Source organism: Rhinopithecus roxellana, chromosome 2 (genome assembly GCF_007565055.1).
Source record: "Rhinopithecus roxellana isolate Shanxi Qingling chromosome 2, ASM756505v1, whole genome shotgun sequence".
In the NCBI taxonomy this organism is placed as follows: Eukaryota; Metazoa; Chordata; class Mammalia; order Primates; family Cercopithecidae; genus Rhinopithecus; species Rhinopithecus roxellana.
This window is the reverse complement of record NC_044550.1, coordinates 191,619,710-191,640,851: the sequence shown is the minus strand read 5'-3', so window position 1 is coordinate 191,640,851 and position 21,142 is coordinate 191,619,710. Positions and strand designations below refer to the sequence as shown.

The 21,142-nt window shown below is 38.4% G+C and overlaps 2 protein-coding genes across 8 annotated transcripts in view; one reads left to right on the top strand and one right to left on the bottom strand.

Annotated features, from left to right (window-relative positions):
* SPATA5 (spermatogenesis associated 5) overlaps nt 1-8,292 on the bottom strand; it is a 407,907-nt gene extending 399,615 nt beyond the window's left edge. For all 6 annotated transcript variants that reach the window (XR_004055479.1, XM_010362515.2, XM_030925424.1 and 3 more), the window contains exons 1-3: nt 8,066-8,292; nt 3,584-3,708; nt 2,152-2,309 (exon numbers count right to left, since the gene is read on the bottom strand). Coding sequence is in view for 5 of the 6 variants with exons in the window: in XM_010362515.2 (XP_010360817.1) it covers nt 2,152-2,309; nt 3,584-3,708; nt 8,066-8,228 (446 nt within the window). In the remaining variant the exon portion in view is untranslated. The remainder of the gene's footprint in view (nt 1-2,151; nt 2,310-3,583; nt 3,709-8,065) is intronic.
* Nucleotides 8,293-8,517: 225 nt separating this feature from the next.
* Nucleotides 8,518-21,142, top strand: part of NUDT6 (nudix hydrolase 6) — a 31,379-nt gene continuing 18,754 nt past the window's right edge. Inside the window, exons 1-3 of one of the 2 annotated variants that reach the window (XM_030925398.1) lie at nt 8,518-8,726; nt 13,720-13,923; nt 19,096-19,151. Coding sequence is in view for 1 of the 2 variants with exons in the window: in XM_010362514.1 (XP_010360816.1) it covers nt 8,798-9,035; nt 13,720-13,923; nt 19,096-19,151 (498 nt within the window). In the remaining variant the exon portion in view is untranslated. Of the gene's footprint in view, nt 8,727-8,763; nt 9,036-13,719; nt 13,924-19,095; nt 19,152-21,142 lie in introns of those variants that run through there. The other variant, XM_010362514.1, reaches the window with a different exon arrangement.

Below are 21,142 nucleotides of genomic sequence, written 5' to 3'. Positions count from 1 at the left end.
ATAATGAGAATCAACTATATATTCATATAAAAGAAAGAGCAAGAAATAGAATGGGAAATTTCATGAATCAAATATATGTATAAACTAAAGAGAAAATTGCATGTATCTCCTTAAATGCGTACATTTACTTTTGTTTATGGAACTCTAAACCAAGTTATACTTAAATTGCTTTTGTTAAACTCTGAATAGAAGGTATTTATAAACACATGTAAGAACAGTAAAATTATCAAACCAATTTTTTTGCTTTTAAAAAAATAATAGTTGCACATAAAACAATTTCCACTAGAAGGAGCTCTAACATTACTATTAATTATAAAATCTTTCAGTTGCAACTGAATGATTTAAGCAGACTAAAATGACTGATTTTCCCAATTGGAAATTAACTTTCTTGTCTATACTCTGCTGCCACATTTAAAACATAAGATTTTTTAAAACAAAATTTTCAAACCTGAGTTTTCATTTAAAACATATACAGTCCTCTATAATAAGCAATCATTACTCACCTAAGACTGCTGTGCACTCAAGAGGTCTGACTAGTTTGCAGGTCATCATAAATGCTAATTCCAGTCAACGAATTACTGCTACCTGTAGCACTGTTTTAAGACATAGTCTGAGGAATAATCCAGTTTAATCTGAACAGTACTAGTAACTACCTCATAAAATATTAGGCAAGTTACTTCTTATTAAGCTATTTCACCTGTTTAAAAAGGGAAGGGTAAATGTGTGTGTGTGTATACATACGTGCAATACATACAAAGCTTCTGTATACAGCTGGTAGTCAACATATTGTCTCCTGTCCCTTCTGCCTTTTATTATTCATTAAACTGTTACTATAAGCTCTGAAAACATTTTCCTGTTATAAAGGAAAAAATATGCCAAAACTCAAGTCTAAAATCTACAATAGTAGCAAAAGAGAAGAAAACATATTAAAATCAAGCTGATAACTAGAAAATGGTTTGTAGTTCTTACATATAATGTAAACACATCCCCCAAACTATTACTAAGGCGACATTAAAGTATAAAAAGATGCTTTTTGTAAATGACTTTTGATAAGACTTGTATATGCAAACCGAGTCAAAATCTTATTAGATATAGAATATCCAGGAGGATGGATAATATACCTTAACTATCTTGATAGGCAGATTCAAAAAATTAGCCTGTGGTGAGGGATTATTTTAAAATCTGATAGTAACGACCGTTTGTTTTACTAAATTGAATAATCAACAAGTTAAAATATACAGTCAAGTTCTTTTCTTGCAGTCTTAATTAAAACTTGTTTCTGTTTGACTCACAGTAATCTACTCTTTTCTTTACAACTGTAAGAAGCCCTGATTACACTGCAAGTCAAGGTGAAAAACACTGCTAAATATTCATCAATGAAAATTACTCTCACCTAAAATATCAGGGCATACTCTAATCATGGAAAATAAAAGTCCTTAGTCTATAAATTACATAGCACTCATTTAGCTTGGGTTGTCTAATATAACACAAGTGACCACTAGCCACTCAGCACATGTAGCTATCAAATACTTAAAATGGGGCTAGTCTCAACTGTGATGTGCTATAAGTGTAACATACACACTGGATTTTGAAGACTTAGTTTGAAAAAAAGGATGTAAAATATCTTATTGGTAACTTTTTTTTTTTTTTGAGACACAGTCTCACTCTGTCACGCAGGCTAGAGTGCAGTGGTGCAATCCCAGCTCACTGCAACCTCCACCTCCCAGACTCAAGCAATCCTCCTGTCTCCACCTCCCAAATAGCTGGGACTACAGGTACACATCACCATGCCTAGAAATTTTATTTTTTGTACTTTTTGTAGGGACAGGGCTTCGCCATATTGCTCAGGTTAGTCTTGAACTCCTGAGCTCAAGTGATCCACCCACTTCGGCCTCCCAAAGTGCTGGGATTACAGGCATAAGCCACCGTGCCCAGCCCTTATTGGTAATTTTTTATAATTACATGTTAAAATACATTTTTACATATATTGGTTAAATAAAACGTACTATTATAATTCATTGTACCTGTTTCTCTCTACTTTTTAAAATGTTACAAGAAAATGCAAAATTACTTATGTGGTTTACATTTGTGACTCTTATATTTCTATTGGGCAGCTTTGATCCAGATAGTCACCAAAGAAAAGAGCCAAACCTCAGTGCCACATCCATTTCCTCAGCCTGTAGCACAGCACCCACAAGAGGCTGGACCTGGATGGCATCACCAGGCCTCACACCCACATTCTTCTGTGCCGTTTCACTCAGGCCAACCTTGCCTCCAGGAAATCCTGCCACAGGCCATGCTGTATAGACCTGCCAGACAGAGGAAATAAAAATGTTAGAAAATAAATATTCATAGAATACCATCAATTTACAAGGTAGAATGCTAAGGACAGTCAAGTACTTAGATATGCAAAATACAGTCTTTACCCAAAAAGAGCTATAATCTGATACCAATTGCAATAAGACAAATTGCATTTTAAAAAAAATTTAAATACTATAAGGGCTCATGAAAAATAAACTTTTAAATAATATTACATCTTTTTCTTAAGAGCACGAATGATCCCACAGTGAAGACAGCAGAAGATATGAAAGACATATGAAAAAAGATAAAGGCATTAACAAGTGATAATGAGGAAATGACAAAAATATTAAGGCAAGATAACTTGTAAAGTAATTCAGCCTGGAAATTAAACTACATCCAGGACATAGGGACACAAAACAAGAGCTTTGTCAGAACCTGGGTCTTATCAAATTTAAACGTTAAGAGTGGGGAGCGAAAATTTCTAGCTTGAGCTCAGACACTTATAGTCCTCTCTTCTACAAGACACAGTAAAGGAACTTTAAAGTATAAGCCAGAAAAATGAAAAGAATAAGAGGGGTGCCATCAGCAGACAAAAAAAATTCAAAGTATTTCCAGAGGATCCCCAGCAGATCAGAAAAGCATCAAAGAAAGCCAGGAAAGATAAGGGGCTGATAGCAGAGGAGAAAGCCAAGTTGCCAAAAATGATACAGGAAAGGTTCTAGGCTGAGAATCTCAGGTATGAAGAATGACAGCAAGGAGAAACAGCTGAAACCAGGGAGAATAATAAAATATTTACATACAGAACAGGTGACCTTCTTACCCCAAAATAATATTTTTATAAAGAAATATAACTGACAGGGAGAAATACTGTCACTACCATCGGAGGAAACACTTCTCTCTACATAACATTTTAGGGGGCTACTATGCCCAGCAGAGTCATAGACAGCAAAGGAACAGAGAGTTACTATATACATTAATGTCTTTTAAAATACAGTTTTTCACTTATTCCTGCTTGTGTTGAAAATTAAAATCAGAAACGTCTCAAACACAGGTTGAGTATCCCTTATCCAAAATGCTTAGGACCAGAAGCATTTTCAATTTTCGATTTTGGCATATTTGCCTTATGTTTACTGGCTAAGCATCCCAAATCTGAAATCCAAAATGTTCCAATGAGCATTTCCTTTGACCACCACAGCACTCAAAAGCATTACAGAGTTTAGATTTTTGGATTTGCAATGTTCAGTCTTTATTTCTAAACTAAGGAAATGCAAAAGACTCTTACCTCTTGCTTTCCGTTCAAACTAGTAAGCAACACTGGTCGACCTATACATATATTTGCAGACTTCATAGTGTTGAGTCCAAGATGAATAAGGGAATTCTGGAATGCTTTAGGAATTCTGTCATTTACTATGAAGGAAAACAAAATTATTTTTTACTACTTTGTAACAGAAGTTAAAGCATGCTTTCTTTTGCAGTAAATAAAAATACTCTAACCATATAACCACATGAATGTACTTATCATACCCTGGAGAAACTAGTGTTCCAACTTTTGTTATAACAAACAGATTTAAAATCAAATGCTTTTGAGGGTCTACTGGCAACATATTAAGTATTAACTAAAAAGAAGATGTTTTATGGGGTGAGCATTGGTTTCCTTTTTTCTGAGTCTCTAATTTCTTTAAGAACTAAACATAATTGCAAAAGAGAGTCTCTGGGCTTTAAGTTCAAAGTTGAGTCAGCTACTAGTATTCAAAGGATTGAACTGGGAACTGGAACATCCATCTGGCTCTAGAGGATTAAGTTATGTTTCTACTTCTGCCCCACATTATGGTCACCACCAGATCTTTTTCTTCTGTATTACCAAGAATAGATAAAGATAGTAACACAAGTCATCTTCCTTATACAAACACACTGACTGAAATCACCACTAGCGATTTCAACTTTTGGCTGAAAAGGGGGGTCCAGAATTCAGTCCAGTTAACAACACCTCTGAAAATGATGTGCTGACATTTCCACTCCTTCCTACCCACCCCACCTCCACCAAGCTCCATATTTAGCTAGGTGTCCCTCCTCTAATTCCTCCAGCACCCTGTGCTGCGTTAATAGCATTTATCATAATATTCATTTGTTTTAGTCTTTCTCCTTAATTGTATACTGCTTTGAAGCAGGAATTGGGTCCTATTTCTCTCTGTATCTCCAATGCTTACAATGTATTAAATGCAGCAGTTGCACAATAAATGGCCATAAAATGAATAAATGTAGTAAATGAGTATACAATGTTTTTCTTTTCAGCGCAAAATCCATGAAACACTTAAGTAATTTAAAAATGTCACAACTTCATTATAAAATTTATTGTAAACATATATACCATAATCACAGAGATCTACCTAAGTTTTCCTTAATAATCAGAAAACAGATATTTTGTAATAAAAAAGAAAATCAATGAAAGCAAAACCATAAGATACAAATATGATTTACATTATTCTGTCACTACAAAATAACTCCCCAACATGTTTCTTTTTCTTCTTACAAGAGGTGCAAATCTAGAAAAACAAAGCATCTCATAAAGCTAAGATGAACAGCACTGAGTATAAAATGAAATTAACACATACTGCATAATAGGAGAAGCTGGACAGAAATTCAATCTTCCAATGAGCATTAGGTATCTTATATAGTTTGCTGGTCATTAACAGCAAAGTATACTGCCGTTAGATGATCTCATAATATTCGGTTCCCACCTCTTTCTTCCTAAACCTCAATGAACTACCTTTCCCTCTTGACAATTACCACACAAGTGTTCTCAGTCCTTCCCAAGACGTTAGTTTTCTACTTCTCCTTCCACCCTATCCAGCACATTCTCCATGCCCCAGGATTTATTCTCCACCTTCTCTTTCAAGGGTAATCATGTTCAAATTCCCATCCACCAGTCTCATTTTCCAAAACATCACCACTGTGTTCTCTGCTTACACTACACAGGTCTACTCAAGTTGTCCACAGAGTTCCCTTCTCACCTCACTCCTCCAATACTTTAAAAATATGTCAACATCTAATTTCCCCATTAACTACTTTCACATTGATTGAGCACCTTAAGTATCAGATTAACAAGAGAGTAAAGATAATTTCAAACAACCATCCACCCTTCATTTATTCATTCGGCAAATAAGTACTACGTGCCTACTATATGGCAGATACTATGCTAGGCACTTTTGTCCACAAGTCCTTGGTCTCACAGAGTTTATAGCCTTGTAGGATGAGTGAGTTATTAAGCAATCAGTGAAGAGCTGTAAAATTATAAACTAAGATTAATACAATGAAAAAAGTACTTAGAGTGCCAGGAGAGCCTATAATGTGGGATCTGACCTGATTTCGAATATGAGAATGTTTCTCAAAGGAAGTCATGTTAAAATCAGGTCTGAAAGAAGAGTAGGAACTAACTAAATGAAGAGAAGAAAAAGATAATTCTCAGCAAAGAAGACAGCATGTACAAAGTTCCTGGGCAGAAGGTGTTATGGCGCATCCTCAGGAGAGTATAGGCAGAGTGGTGGAAACAAACATAGGGAAACCATGTAAAGAAGGTCAAGACCACCCAGGACAATAGTGCAACAGGCTGCATTAAGATGCTGGTCATTACTCTGACAGCAATGGGAGTCCAGAAAGGGATGAAAAGCAATGTCATGACAAGATCTGCATCTTACAAGATCATTCTGGCTGCAGAACAGAAAACGAGTAAGGGGCAAAACTGGAAGCAGGAAAATCAGCTAAAAGGCTGTTGTAGCAGTCCAGGTGAAAGATGATGGCGTCTGAAATTAAGGTAGAAACAGTGGGAATGGCATGTAGAAGAGGATAATGTAAAATATTTAGGTAATAAACATGATTTAGGGGTGAACTAGGTATGTGAGATATGGGGGGGAGAGTCATGGATGACTCTTAGGTTTCTGAATTTTGCAATGCAAAAAGCTGAACAGAATGAAAGTTTGTTTTGTTGGAGGAAATACGGGCTCACGAAGTTAGTCCTGAAATATCTTTGAGACACTCATGAGAAGAGTGATTGTACAGTACTATATTCAAAATATGGCCCACGACGATTTGTCAGTGCTTCATGACAAGTGCAAAACATGAGAATAAGTGTTTAGAAGCTGTTATTGAAATTTGCAGAATAATTTCACATCTGTTTAATAAAATTTTTTCCTTATTTTTCTAGAAAATCATTTTGACTGTATTTTATAAAAATGCCAACCTGTGACCTATTGTAAATGTTAAAGTCTTCGCCACAGAGAGCTTGAGAAGCACTTGGCTAAAAGACAACTATATCAAGGTGCAAAAACAAAAGATTTACAAATATAAATCTGACACTGAAGAGACTATGGATGAGAAACTCTGGGCACTGGATGAACTTGCTAAGGAGAGAGGATTTACTGAGAGGAAAAAAAGGTTTTGGACTAAGAATTGACAAACTTCAACATTTAATGGTCAAGGGAAGAGGACGAGCCTGCAAAGGAAAATGATGAAACATCAACAAAGATGAAGAAAACTAGGCAAGTTTGACAACAAATAAGAAGTTAAGTGTTTCAAGAAGGAGGAAATGGTCAAAAATACCAAAAGTTGCTGTGGTCAAGTAAGGTTTATCAACATGGAGATGCTCGGAGACCACACCAGGAACAGTTTCCATGGAACCACGGGGTGGAAGTCAAAGAGGAATAGGCTAAGGAGAGTATATAAGTGATGAGGCGACAGAGACCACTCCATTTTAGAAGTTTGGCAATGGACAAAGAGATGGTTGCAGGAAGAAAATGTGGAGCTTTTGTTCTGATTTAAGATGGAAGAGAAATGAGCATGTTTAGATGTCAATGGGAAGGATCTAGTTCAAAAACAAGTTAAACCTTCAGGACAGAACAAGTTGTCCTCCCATACCTAAGGAAGAGTGAAAATACCATGTGAACATGGTCTTAAAGACCTAAATCGTCTTTAAGGTCTGATTAGACATAAAAAATGTTGCCACTAGTTTAGTCTGGTCCATTGTTCAAAGCTATTACACATCAAATATAAAATTTCAATTTATAATTCAATTTATAAGACTTTTAAGTATAAATTCGTTCTCCCAAATCAAGGGAGCTGTCATCTGGGACAATGGCTTTGAAGTCAAACACATCTGGACTCAAATATCGGCTCTGCCTCTTAGTACCTGTGTAGCCTGAATGGAATCACGTTGCCTTTCCTTCCCCTATAAAACCGTCATTACTATACCCATCGGTCACGGCTTCTGTAGAAATTAGATGAGCTATATATACTGCTAACAGCAGTGTGCAGTTACTAGCAGTTATTAAATATCATAACCTGTGTAGTACTGGAAGAAAATGCTATATCATCACTCCTAAAGGCAGAGTGATCCACATTTTTACTTTATTGGTTATTTAGTTTTTTAGGATAAGTATCCCATGTTAGCTAGTTACGAACAATTTTGCAATTAAATATGTCGTTAATGTTAAAGGAGACAAAGCGTTTCAAGTGCAACTTAAAAAATCAAAATAATTTACAAGAGACACCTTGGATACGGATAAACAATTTCAGCCTAACTTCTCCAGTGCAGGCGCAGCTACGTTTGCATGCTTCTTACATACAGAAGTCTTACACGCTTCTGTGCCGCATTCAGACCCATGCCACACCCAAATTTCAAAAGTCTCTGCACCCCAAGTCAGTATCACTGAGTCTCCCTCCCCTCAGGTTGCGCCCCTCGGCCCCTAGTCTCCCTCCCGGAGTTCTTTACCCTTTTCTAGGAAGTTGGTCACCGTCAGAGTCCCGGCGGCTGCCGCTAAAGCTGATTCAGCAGAAGGAGCCCGTGCCACCGCACAAGAGGAAGCAGCAGAGGGCAAGGGCGAACCATTTTCCGCGCTTTGGTTCAGCCGCTTTCTGTTCTTCTTGGAAGACATGATCACAAGGCAACCTGGCCGAAGCAGTAGAAAAGCCGACTCAACGTGCGCGCGTCCACTGAGAGAAAAACTTCCGGGGCAGAAGTCAGAGAGGTTCCGCCCCTGCGCCGTAATCCCCAGAGTGGAGCGCAGCAGCGGACAGCGTGGTGGGAGGGACTGAGGTTTTCAAAACCAGCAATCTTTGGAACACCTAGAACGGCGTCTGCGAAAGACGATAGGTTCCGGGAACGGAACTGCCACTTAGACTGTGAATTTCTGAAAAACAGGACGTTTTTGCATCTCCTCCCGGCTTCCCCATTCCTAAACCAACGTCTGTTGAATTAAACTACCAAACAAAATAAGTGGGTGGCGGTGGGGGAGGAGGTTTTCCCCGCTTATCTGGAGCGGGACAAATTGCTGAGAGGGGCTGGTGGACGACTTTGCAGTCTTCTTGGCATAGCTCTGCAGCGTGGTAACCCCACCTCAACTCTGAGGGAATTGATGGCACTCTTCTAAAATGTACGGCCGCGATCTCCGCTCTGGCGCGCGGAAGGGTCATTTGGGTATCGGGCGAATGAGGCGGCGTGAAGATGCGGCCGCTACTGAGCTGGGCCGGCCGGCGCGCGGTGCTTGCTCGGACGTACAGCCCTGGGCCTTCGGCGGGTTACCGCGGGGCCTCGGGCGCACAGGGTTACGTGCGGAATCCCCCAGTTGGAACGTGCGATCTGCAGGGCGAGCTGGACAGATTCGGGGGCATCTCGGTGCGCCTGGCGCGGCTCGACGCGCTGGACCGCCTGGACGCTGCCGCCTTCCAGAAGGGTTTGCAGGGCAAGTGCGCCTGGGACGAAGGGCTCCCGGGGCTTCAGAGCTTTTCTAATGAAGTAACCGCGGTCCCCACTCCCGAGTCGCTCTGTGCATCAGTATCGAGCCCAGAGGGAAGGGGAGAAGGCACGCGTGACCCGGACTTGTTTTCTGGAGCATTTGTGCTTAGACCTTTTGCTGGGAGGCCTCTAAGGCGGTTGGGTGAAATGGTGAAGATTCCGGACTTTGGGATCTGCAACCCTGGTTGCTGGTCCACTTTCTAGTGTGGGACATTCGGAAATTGCCGTCAACCACCATTTCCTCTTACGTAGACCCCGATAATAGGAACTCCTGGAATTACTGAGAGTAAATTTGGATAATGCATATGAAGTGCACAGCACAGTGCCTGCCACTTATTTAAAGCTCAGTAGATGTTTGTTAATATTATTACATTATTACTATCCTTTACCGAGCCTTGGTTCTGTCGGACACTTTTCCCAAGGAAAAAAAACTGCCTTACATTCTAATACGGGTGGTGGACTGAGTGAACCAAAGAGACTTTTTCTTTTTTAATTTTTAATTTTCGTGGGTACATAGTAGGTGTGTATGTTTATGGGGTATATGAGCTATTTTGATACAGGTATATAACGTGTAATAGTTACATCAGGGTAAATGAGATATTCATCACCACAAGCATTCAACCACAATCCAGTTACTCTTTTAGTTATATTTAAATGTACAAGTTTTTTGGTTTTTTTGTTTTTTTGTTTTTTTGTTTTTTTTGAGACAGGGTATCATTCTGTCTCCCAGGCTAGAGTGCAGTGGTGGGAACACGGTTCACTGCAGCCTCCAACCCCGAGCTCAAGCAATCCTCCCACCTCAACCTCATGGGTAGCTGGGACTACAGGCGCGCATCTGGCTGACTTTTTTCTATTTTTTCTAGAAACGTGTCTCACTGTGTTACCCAGGGTGGTCTCAGTCTCCTGGGCTCAACTGATTCTCCCGCCTTGGCCTCTCAAAGTGCCGGGATTACAGGTTGGAGCCACTGCACCCAGCCTGAATCATTATTGAATATAGTCACCCTGTTGGGCTATAAAATAGTAAACCAGAGAGGTTCAAAGTGTCACATTTGTATGCAAATTGGGTCAATAGCTGTCCCAGCAAGAACCAGAGGTTTTTTAGAATAACGCTTCTTTTATGATTAACCAGGGAAGGTGGTGGGTGGTTTCAGTCTTCAATAAAAAAAACTTTCTACTGGCTTTGAAGCTTGAGCCTAGTGATAAGAAAGCTTGGATGGAGGAGCCTTCACTTTGGAAGAAATCCTTGATTTAGTGGTGCAGCAGTTTTTCAAACTGCCTCTGAGGGTCTGATAATCTAATTGAAGGCATAGCATGGAAATGGAAAGATCTCTCACACTGGAAACTCAAAATAATCTTTATCCTATTGAGCAATATGGCAAGAAGCATATCTGTAAATCTAATTGAGCTAGTTATTTCTATGTTTACTCATCCTCATTCCCGACTTCTTACCTCTTCACATTATTTTCTCTCCTTCTTGGTAGTAATTGCTGACAAGCCCACTTAGACTGCAACGATGTCACTAATAGGAGAATCAATCAATTTATCTTCCAGTGTGTGGGTAGACACAGGTGTTGCACACACTGATACTTATCAATGACCAAACAGGTGAACAAAGCACACTACCCCAATCAGCAAAGCAGAAAGCTGTTCAATTTGGAGTTGCACATTCTGGGTTCAAGTACCAGGTTCTGCCATGGGCTTAGCCAGGCATTAGGCAAATTGCCCCTGAAAAGCTTGCTTTTTGTGAATAACGCCAGCTCTAATTACTGGATAGATGCGTTGATCAAAGATGAAATTAATTTGTAAACTTAAGTACCAAATACTTGTTATATTTTTTCAATAAAACAAATTTTGTTGCACTTAGTGGTAGATGTTTTAGGATCTTTACAAATAGTAATTCATTTCATCCTCCTAACAACCCTTTGAGGTAGATAGTATTAGTATTCCCATTTTAAAGATGACAGTACTGAGGCACAGAGAGAAAAATTACTTGCCCTGGCTCTACACCTGTCTTACTCACTGCACTATGCTACCTTGAAGAACTCCTGCTGGTTCTGTTGTTATAATTGAACAAAACTAACTGAATGGTAGGGCCTATAAAGAGAGACTATTTACACATGAAGTCTGCTATTAGCCTTTATGGATTAAGAAGTCCATATTCTTAGTGGAATAAGAAGCTAACTATTCATATTCTTTCAGAACATGAACTATTGATGTTTTGTTACCAACAACTAAAGTTAGAGGGATAATCAGGCAATATTTTGTTAGCTTCACACATAATATATCTGCATCAGTAATGAAATAGTGCTGGTTCTGGTCCCTGCCATGACACCAACTAGCTATGTGACTTTAGGCAAACCAATCGTTTCATTAGTACAAATTGAGCCCCAGTGCATAATGTAGGGTTAACCTGGAGGATTGCAAATGCATAAAATATTAAATAGGATTCGAAAAAATAGCTAATGGAAGAGATATCATTAGGTCATATGTAATAAGTTCTAATAAATTGTATATACATACTAGTCTTTAAATTCATATAATGGTGAGCTCATGAGCAGTGGTTAGGAAAGACTTTGGTCAAAGACGTGGAATATGAGCTGGACTTTGAAGGATAGATATTAGCAATGGGAATGGGAGGTGGGGGACGAAAAAGCAATAACGCTTGTTAGAGAAAAGAAGAAAGCAATTTAAAATGATTCGAAGGTTTCAAGCATTGGTGCCAGAAATAAATAAGCTTATAAATGAAGATAGTTTGGGGTGTAAGATTCAGTATGGGCCAGGTGCGGTGGCTCACACCTGTAATATCAGCATTTTGGGAGGCTGAGGTGGGTGAATCGCGAGGTCAAGAGATCAAGACCATCCTGACCAACATGGTAAAACCCTTTCTCTACTAAAAATGCATAAATTAGCTGGGTGTGGTGGCGCGTGCCTTTAATTCCAGCTACTTGGGAGGCTGAGACAGGAGAATCGCTTGAACCCAGGAGGCAGAGGTTTTAGTGAGCTGAGATTGCGCCATTGCGCTCCAGCCTAGCGACAGAGCAAGACTCTGTCTCAAAAAAAAAAAAAAAAAAAAAAAAAAAGATTCAGTTTTGAACACATTTTGTTAAGTTTGAAGTGGTAACCTTCAGGACAGGAAATGTCTCGGAGCAACTGGAGAACAGAAAGTTTAGTGTTCAGTGAGATCAGGACTGGGCAGCCATCCTCATGTAGATGTCAGCTGATGCAGTGAGAGTGGATTCTCCAAGACAAACAGTGTAGATATAAAACAGTAAGCAAATAGCATGGCTTTTAGAAATTAGCCTTTTAATTTGATTGGAAGGATTGCCTGGGAAGGAGCACATGTAAAATTTATGGAGTGATAGAAATGTTCTATAGTGTTAAAGTGTGAGTTACGGTTATATGCATATGTCAAATCTCATGAAATGTACGCTTAAGATTTGTACATTTCGCTTTATGTACTTTACCTCAATTTTTAAAAGATGACATCAGAGAAAGAGAGCAAGGTAAGTAGGACCTGATCCCATAACTGCACTGCATGCTAACTCAAATCAGGAAGTCTCTATTAAAGGCCCCATGTGTCTGTCACTGTGCTAGGCACACCAACTTTCAAAGAGGTAGAGAACATTGTCCTTAAAAGAGAGGAGCTTACTGCAGAGCTAGGGAAAAGAGAAGGGAAAGTTAATTAACTATTAGATATATAATCAACCCCCAAAGACAGACACACACACTTACATGCATGCACACACATACGCACGCACACACACATGCTTTACAGGGTTATTATAAAGATTAAGTGAGATGATGGATGAAAAAAGTGATCTGAAAAGTTTTTCTAAAAACTCTAAAACTGAAGTATTTATTCCTTCACCCATAAACTTAAGGTAGTAATACCTTTCATGGTTGTGTACTTAATGAGATAATATATACAAAGTGCTTGGAACTTAGTAAGTTTCAAATAGATATTAGCATCTTTTTCTCCTGGCTCAATCTTAAGTAATAAAGTAAGAGAATTTAAAGAAGGCAAAGATAGAAAACCTATGATTATGTTCATCATGATATTATCTATAATAAAGTAAAATTAGAATTTTATTCCTATATGCTAGTAAAATGTGAAGTTTGATTTCTTCATATTTTTTTCAAAATTTCTAGAACCAGCATACATTATTTAAAAACAAAGTTTAACTACCATGAAATTTATACATTAAAAACATAACAGAACTCCTAAAGGAAGAAAACAGTAGAAGTCCATAATTGTCATTAAGATTAAACCTAAGGATGTTAAAAGGAACAGCATTAAAATGGTATTTGATTTGGTGTAAATCCATTTATTTGTCCACTCTGAAACTACAGAACATCTGTTACGTGCCAAGCATTGTCTTTGGTGGTATAGATATAAAGGTCAGCAGTGTACTGACTTTATTCTGAAGGAATTCAGTCTGATGGAAAAATCATATAAACAAGGTGGTTATTATAAAACATGGTAGTTCCAGTGCCAACGTTGTGAACAAGACATTTGGGGACCTCTTTTGCTTAAAGATGGCTTCATGGAGGAGGCGAAACCCTGAGGTGAGTTTTAATTTATTCCACTCATTTCTTTGGAAATTATTTAGACTTTTTTCTTCTGCATTTAGCTGCAGTACAGCAATGGCGATCAGAAGGTAGAACAGCTGTATGGCTGCACATTCCCATCCTCCAAAGCCGATTTATTGCCCCCGCCGCTTCCCTGGGCTTCTGCTTTCACCATGCAGAATCGGATTCATCAACGTTGACTCTGTGGCTGGGAGAAGGGCCCAGCAGATTACCAGGATATGCTTCACATCAAGTAGGAGTTGCAGGTAATTCAAACTCAAACTCATGACAACCAGAATTAACTTTTTAGAAGTTCACCCAATTTCTTGCTTGTTACAGCTAAGCAAATAGTTTATTCATGTGGGATGAGTTATTTGATTAAATGATTGCAGTTGTTCCACCTTATCTGCACAGGATGTGTTCCAAGACCCCCAGTGGGCACCTGTAACTGCAGATAGTACCAAACCCTATATATATACCATGTTTTTTCCTATCACACATATTTATGATAAAGTTTAATTTATAAATTAGGCACAGTAAGAGATTAACAATGACTAATAATGAATTAGAACAGTTATAAAAGTATACTGTAATAAAAGTTATGTGAATGTGGTCTCTCTCAAAATATTGTTTTGTATTCACCTTTCTTGGGATGGTATGAAATGATAAAACACCTGCATGATGAGGTGAAGTGGGGTGAATGACAGGCATTATGACCTAAATCGAAAATTCCAGAAAAAACTCTTAAGTTTTAAATTGCATGCTGTTGTGAGTAGTGTGATGAAATCTCTCACCATCCTGCTCTGTCCCACCCAGGCTGTGAATCATCCCCATGTCCAGTGTATCTATAGGCTACCTATCCATTAGTTACTTAGTAGCCTTCCCTGTTATCAGATCAGCTGTCCCAGTATCACAGTACTTGGCTTCAAATAACCCTTATTTTCCTTATTAATGGCCCCAAAGCACAAGAGTAGTGATGTAACACTTTGAGACCATGGTTGACCTTGTATAACTGAAACCACAGAAAGCAAAACTGGACAAGGGGGCTACAGTATCTATTACATAGTGCTTTTTAAATAGATGAAGTTTGCCTCAATCAGTAGACAGCAACACAGAGAACAAGTTTAGTGTTTAGTTTTCCAAAAGATATACTTGAATATTATTTTACACATATAATTAAACTTCACTACTCAAATAGTAGCACTGAATTGGGATCAGGGAATAAATTTATTATAGAGTAAAACATGTTAGCACTAATTATGTGAATTTGTAAAGTAAATGATAACTTTTATGTTGAATTTCAGGTAAAGGAAACCAACTTTTCAATGATTTGAACATTACTTCTTAATAATATTTACATTATTGTGCCGAACAGTTGTTTAAAATAGTGTAATTTAAGTGTGGAGTAGAATTTTGAAGTGGCTGATTAACTTCAGAGACATAAGAAAGTTGAGAGAAGACTTCCCTCGGAGTAAGACAGGGGTTCTCAAATTGTAGATTGCATCAAAATCACCTGGAATCTTACAACAGTTTGCTGGGCCCTACATCCAGAGTTTCTGATTCAGTAGGTCTGGCGTGGGGCCTGAAAATTCAGATGGTTTTCCTGGCTTTTTCTGTTTTTGCTGCTGCTGCTGCTGCTGCTACTGCTGGTGGTCTCAGTACTACCCTTTAAGGACTAGGGTTAAGGAAATTCTTAGATTTCCAGAAAAACTATAATAGTAAGGAATCCTTATGACCTTAATAAATAAAAATAATAAAACATTATTTAATTAATAATTTTATTTGCCTTTATATAATTTACAAGAGTTTCTAAGGGAGTTTGCTTTTCAAGGATTTTCTAAAGGCTTTTCAAGGAGTTGTTCAAGAATGCCTAATGATGTCCTCTCTGTCCCTGTCTTGCTTCCCTGTAGCAAGTAGACATTCGGAAACTCTCCATTCAGCTCTATTTCAAAAGATTCTACTCAATAATTTAGTGACAGCCTCACACTTCAATGGAAAGTTATACAAATAATTATCATTCACGGGCACAGACTCTTAAGAGTTCCCAGTTATTACCACAGAATTGGTAATATATGCAAAAAGAGTATCCTATGAAGGACCTGTTGATAACTAAGTACTATATTGTGCATTATAGTTTAGAGCAGCTCAAAGAATAGGAAATGCAGAACTTGACCAATCTTGAGCACTAACTAGGATTTGAAGCCACTATTGGGGGTGTGGACAAGGTAATGTAAGAAAATTGTTCTGGAAAGATGCAGAGTTGTTTTTTGTTTTGCTTTTTTTTCTCTTTTGAGGCAGGGTCTCACTTTGTCTCCCAGGCTGGAATGCAGTGGCATGATCTGGGCTCCTTCCGACCTCTTTAGCTCAAGTGATCCTCCTGCCTTAGCCTCCCAAGTAGCTGGGACTACAGGCATGCACCACCATGCCAGGCTAGTTGTTATATTTTTCGTAGAGATAGGGTTTCGCCATGTTGCCCAGGCTGGGGTGCAGAGTTTTAGGTGGAAAGAAAAGTAATTGATATTTGTTGTAAACTACTGAAGGCAGATGTGGCTGGAATTGCATGAGCGAGCCATTGCTTTCTTTTGCTTTTCAAACTTAGCAAGCTTGTGTCTGGCTCAGAGCCTTGACATCTATTGGCTCCTCTTCCTGCGGCACGCTTCTCCAGAACTTTCTTTATCTAGTTCTTTATAGCCGAAGTTTCTGCTCAAGTGTCTCCTTCTCAGAAAAGCTCCTGACCCTCCTGTCTAGAAGTAACTTCTCCCTGCACACCAGTGCCATCATTCCTTGTCCCTTTATCCAGCTCTATTTTTCTTTATAGCATTTATCACAGTCTAAAATTCTGTTATATCATGTATATATAATTAATTATATTGTATCACTTAATCTCCACCACAATAATACAAACTCCATAAAGGCAGATATTTTATCTATCTTGGTCACCACGATATCCTCAGGCTAAAGACAGTGACTGGCATAAATACTCAATATTTTTTTAATGAATGGGATGGAAATGTGAGCCTTCTGAGAGAGCAGTTTCAGTGTTGTGGAGGGGCAGCATTGCACAGTGAGAAGAGTGTGCCTGCCTGAAATCCAGACAGACTGGCTGTTAGTCCCAGTTCTACCATTTAGAGCCATATGAAGTCAGACACTCATATCACTCACAGGATAATTGTGATTTATACCTGAGCTAATAATGTGCATTGAAGCACAGTGCCTAATCATAATAATAATTTTTATGTTGTGACCAGCAGGGGTCGCTCAAATTGTGCTTTAGTGGTGCTGGTTTTGTCTCTGATGCTGTGCTCATGTTTGCAGTGAATTCATTAGGGAGAAGTTCAATCTGAGTAACCACAAATTATTAAAATTTAAGAGTAAGTTTCCTTGGCATTTCTTTGGCATTCTACTTCTTGTAAAGTCCAATAAAATTATAGTTTACATTTTCTAATAGAAGCCAACGTTAACGTTAATTATATCTCACTTGGTGATTTTCCTTCCTGCCTTAAAATACTCAAGTGTGATGTTTTCATTTCAATTGCATTTCAATTACTTTTCCCCATGTTACACATATTTATTCCTTCTCTATATTCTATCTCTACATAGCATTTATCACCTTCTAATATTCTATATAATTTATTTTTTGCTTGTTTTGGCACCTCCCCACATACATACCCGAATAGGAGCCCCATAAGGATAGGGAATTTCATTTGTGTTGTTCACCACTACTATATCTGTAGCACCTAGAAAAATGCCTGGTACATAGTAGGAGCTCAATTAATATACCTAGGATCTATATACATTATATATAGGAACTCAGTTAATATTGAAAGCATGGACAAATATGTTGAAAGCATCTTTTAAAAAATATCATCCCACATTATTTAAATACAAATAATGTTTAAATCATAGCATCTAAATGATCATAATAAAAATCACTAAACTGTCATTTGTATTTTTGACCCAACATTGCCCAAAGGGAAATATTTTTAAAAAGAAAGAATATGCAATGCGTGTGATGAATGAATAAACAAAAGAAATGGACTAGAACTTATATATAAAACAAAGAACTCTTCCAAAGCGGTATATTAGTAGATTATAAAGTTGTACATATACATAATAAGAAAATTTAATTGGCTTCAGAAAGTTCTTGAAATGAATATTGAGATATTTGAGATTTGGATCATCAGGGGGCACAGCCTGTGTTCTATGGATAGTGATTCAAGGAATAAAAATGAGAAGTCAATTCATTTATTCAATAAATATTGTAAGCACATATGTTGTCTGAATGTTTGTTCCCCCTAAAATTCATATGTTGAAACCTAATCCCCAGTGCGATGGTATTAAGAGGTGGGGCCTTTGGGAGGTGAGGAGATCATGAGGGCAGAGCTCCCACGAATGGGATTAGTGTCCTTATGAAAGAGGCCCACAGGAGCTTCTTTGCCTCTTTCACTATGTGAGGACAGGGCTAGAAGAATGAGCCCTTATCAGACACTGAATCTGCCAGCACCTTGATCTTGGACTTCCTAGCTTCTAGAACTGCGAGAAATAAGTTGGGTTTTTTTTTTTTTGTTTTTTGTTTTTTTGAGACGGAGTCTCGCTCTGTCACCCAGGCTGGAGTGCAGTGGCGCGATCTCGGCTCACTGCAAGCTCCACCTCCCGGGTTCACGCCATTCTCCTGCCTCAGCCTCCCGAGTAGCTGGGACTACGGGTGCCCGCCACCACGCCCAGCTAATTTTTTTTGTATTTTTAGTAGAGACGGGGCTTTCACCATGTTAGCCAGGATGGTCTCGATCTCCTAACCTTGTGACCCGCCTGCCTCGGCCTCCCAAATTGCTGGGATTACAGGCGTGAGCCACTGCGCCCGGCCAAGTTTGTTTTTTATAAACTATCCAGTCTATGGTTATTTTGTTATAGCAACCCAAATGGACTAAGACAAGCACTTAGTGTCTTCATGGATGAGGTGCTACAGGTTGACCATCCCCAATCGACAGATCAAAGATCCAAAATGCTGCAGAATCCAAAAGTGTTTGAGCACCGGCATGATGCCACTAGTGGAAAATTCCATACCTGACCTCATTTGACAAGTCACGGTCAAAATGCAGTCAAATCTTGGTTTTCATGTACAATATTATTTAAAATATTGTATAAAAATTGCCTTCAGCCTATGTGTATAAGGTATATATGAAACATAAATGAATTTCATGTTTAAACTTGGGTCCTATCTCCAGGATGCCTCATTATGTGTATGAAAATATTCTAAAATCCAGAAAAATCTAATACTTCTGCTCTCAAACATTTTAGATAAGGAATACTCCACCTGTATTTGAACCAGGGCTTCAAGTATGGGTAGAATTTTGATCACCACAGATAGAGAGTGTGGGAGGAGATTAAGGTGAAGGAAATTAATATTTCTCAATTATCTTTTCTTTTTCCCCCAATAGGAGCTGTATTTGATGAAAGTACTAGAAAAATTCTGGTTGTACAAGATCGAAATAAAGTAAGCTGCTTCTGTTTTATAAATTGCTTTCTAAATGTTTATTTCTTTCTAGAGAAGAATAAAATGTAGAAATTTTAATATGCCTAAGGGGTTATAGTAAGATATTTAAAAAATAATTTCTAAGCAGTTAGGGATCACCTTAGATATTTATTTAAACCAACGTACTTATACAGGTCTTGAAAATTTCCAGGTAACACTCAGTGTTACTATCTATTACTTTATGGCTAAAGGAAAATTATAAATGACTGTATTTAATTGGGAAGACAAGTCTGTGTGAATACATTATCAAGATATTCTTCCATTCATTCAGCACTCAATGAGTTCTACTCTGGGCCAGGTGCTGAGCATAGAAAAAGCAGTAAGACAATTTACCTTATGCCCTGCAGCTTACTATTTATTTGGAAAGACAGTCATACAATAGATGATAGCAATTAACTTTGCCTGAAGAAGTCCCCAAAGACTTCTCAGAGGAGGTGACATTTAAACTAGGTCTTAAAGAATGAGTAGGAGCTTTCCAAGCGCAGAAGAAGAAAGATAAAAAAACAAACTGGGCCGGGCGCGGTGGCTCAAGCCTGTAATCCCAGCACTTTGGGAGGCCGAGACGGGTGGATCACGAGGTCAGGAGATCGAGACCATCCTGGGTAACACGGTGAAACCCCGTCTCTACTAAAAATACAAAAAACTAGCCGGGCGAGGTGGCGGGCGCCTGTAGTCCCAGCTACTCCGGAGGCTGAGGCAGGAGAATGGCATAAACCCGGGAGGCGGAGCTTGCAGTGAGCTGAGATCCGGCCACTGCACTCCAGCCTGGGCGACAGAGCGAGACTCCGTCTCAAAAAAAAAAAAAAAAAAACTGATAAAATTAGAGTTGCTTGTACAAAGGCACAGAGCTCAGAAAGGGACTGATGTAGTTCAGAAATAATGGTAAAAAGTTCATTGTGGCCCAGAGTGTGGACAGTGGTAAGATATTTGACCTGAGAGCTAGACTGGAAACAATGTGAAGAGGACTGGGTACCAAGATAAGGAGTCTAGGTGACTAGAAGCAGCAAATATTTCCCAGAGAAGTACCATGATTAGGAATCAGATGTTTTCATGCTCGGGAGTCAGAAGTAAAAGTGAAAGAGAATAATGATTTTGACACTTTCTGAGACTTCAGCAAATATTAGTGGACAGAGTCAAACATTTTTCCCCACCACATATGTTCTTAAAGTTTAAATTAATGTTCGTAATGATAGCTGAAAGCAGTATCACACATTTCTTGGAAATGCTATCTAAAACTATTCTCATGGCTCCAAGTAACTTTGAAGTTTTAGTTAAGGCAGGATCTCTGATTCAAATTAAGCTTTTTGTCCTCAACAGAAATTTATAGAACACCTAAAGTGTATTTTACCTAGCCCTCAATAAGTTTTGTATTTGAATTGGGACATATATATATGTAATGGTAATGACCAGAGAGTAGGAGGCATGATTGAGTGGTTAAAAAAAGGGCCTAGTTATGAGGTGCCTGAGAACCAGGCAGATGAGTTTAGACTTCACATGGAAACAGTAACTATTAAAAGATTTTGATTGTGATGACAAAATGATGATGATGATATATGGACAAGATTAATCTAATAACAATATGCAAATTAGCCTGACAACAGTATGCCCAATGAGAGGGAGCTGATATAAACAAAATGGACTTGGAAGTCAGACTGACCAGAGTTCCAATCCCTTTGCCACTTCTACTTTGGCAAGTTGGCTTCAACCCAAAGTGGATATTATAACTCTCTCCAGAATAGCAGACAGAAGATATGCCCAAACATTATTAACAAATACTGTATGTACAAGTAACATAAATTGGTTAATTTCTTTTGTTATGTTTAAAACAAAGACTAGACCTTGATATGTAGCAGTTACTTCTAAAGAGATACCATAAAAAAGTTTTACTGTCTTCTAAGTATATCCTTTTGATTATCTCTCTTTTCATTTAAAGAAGAAGTAGGTCACCAAAA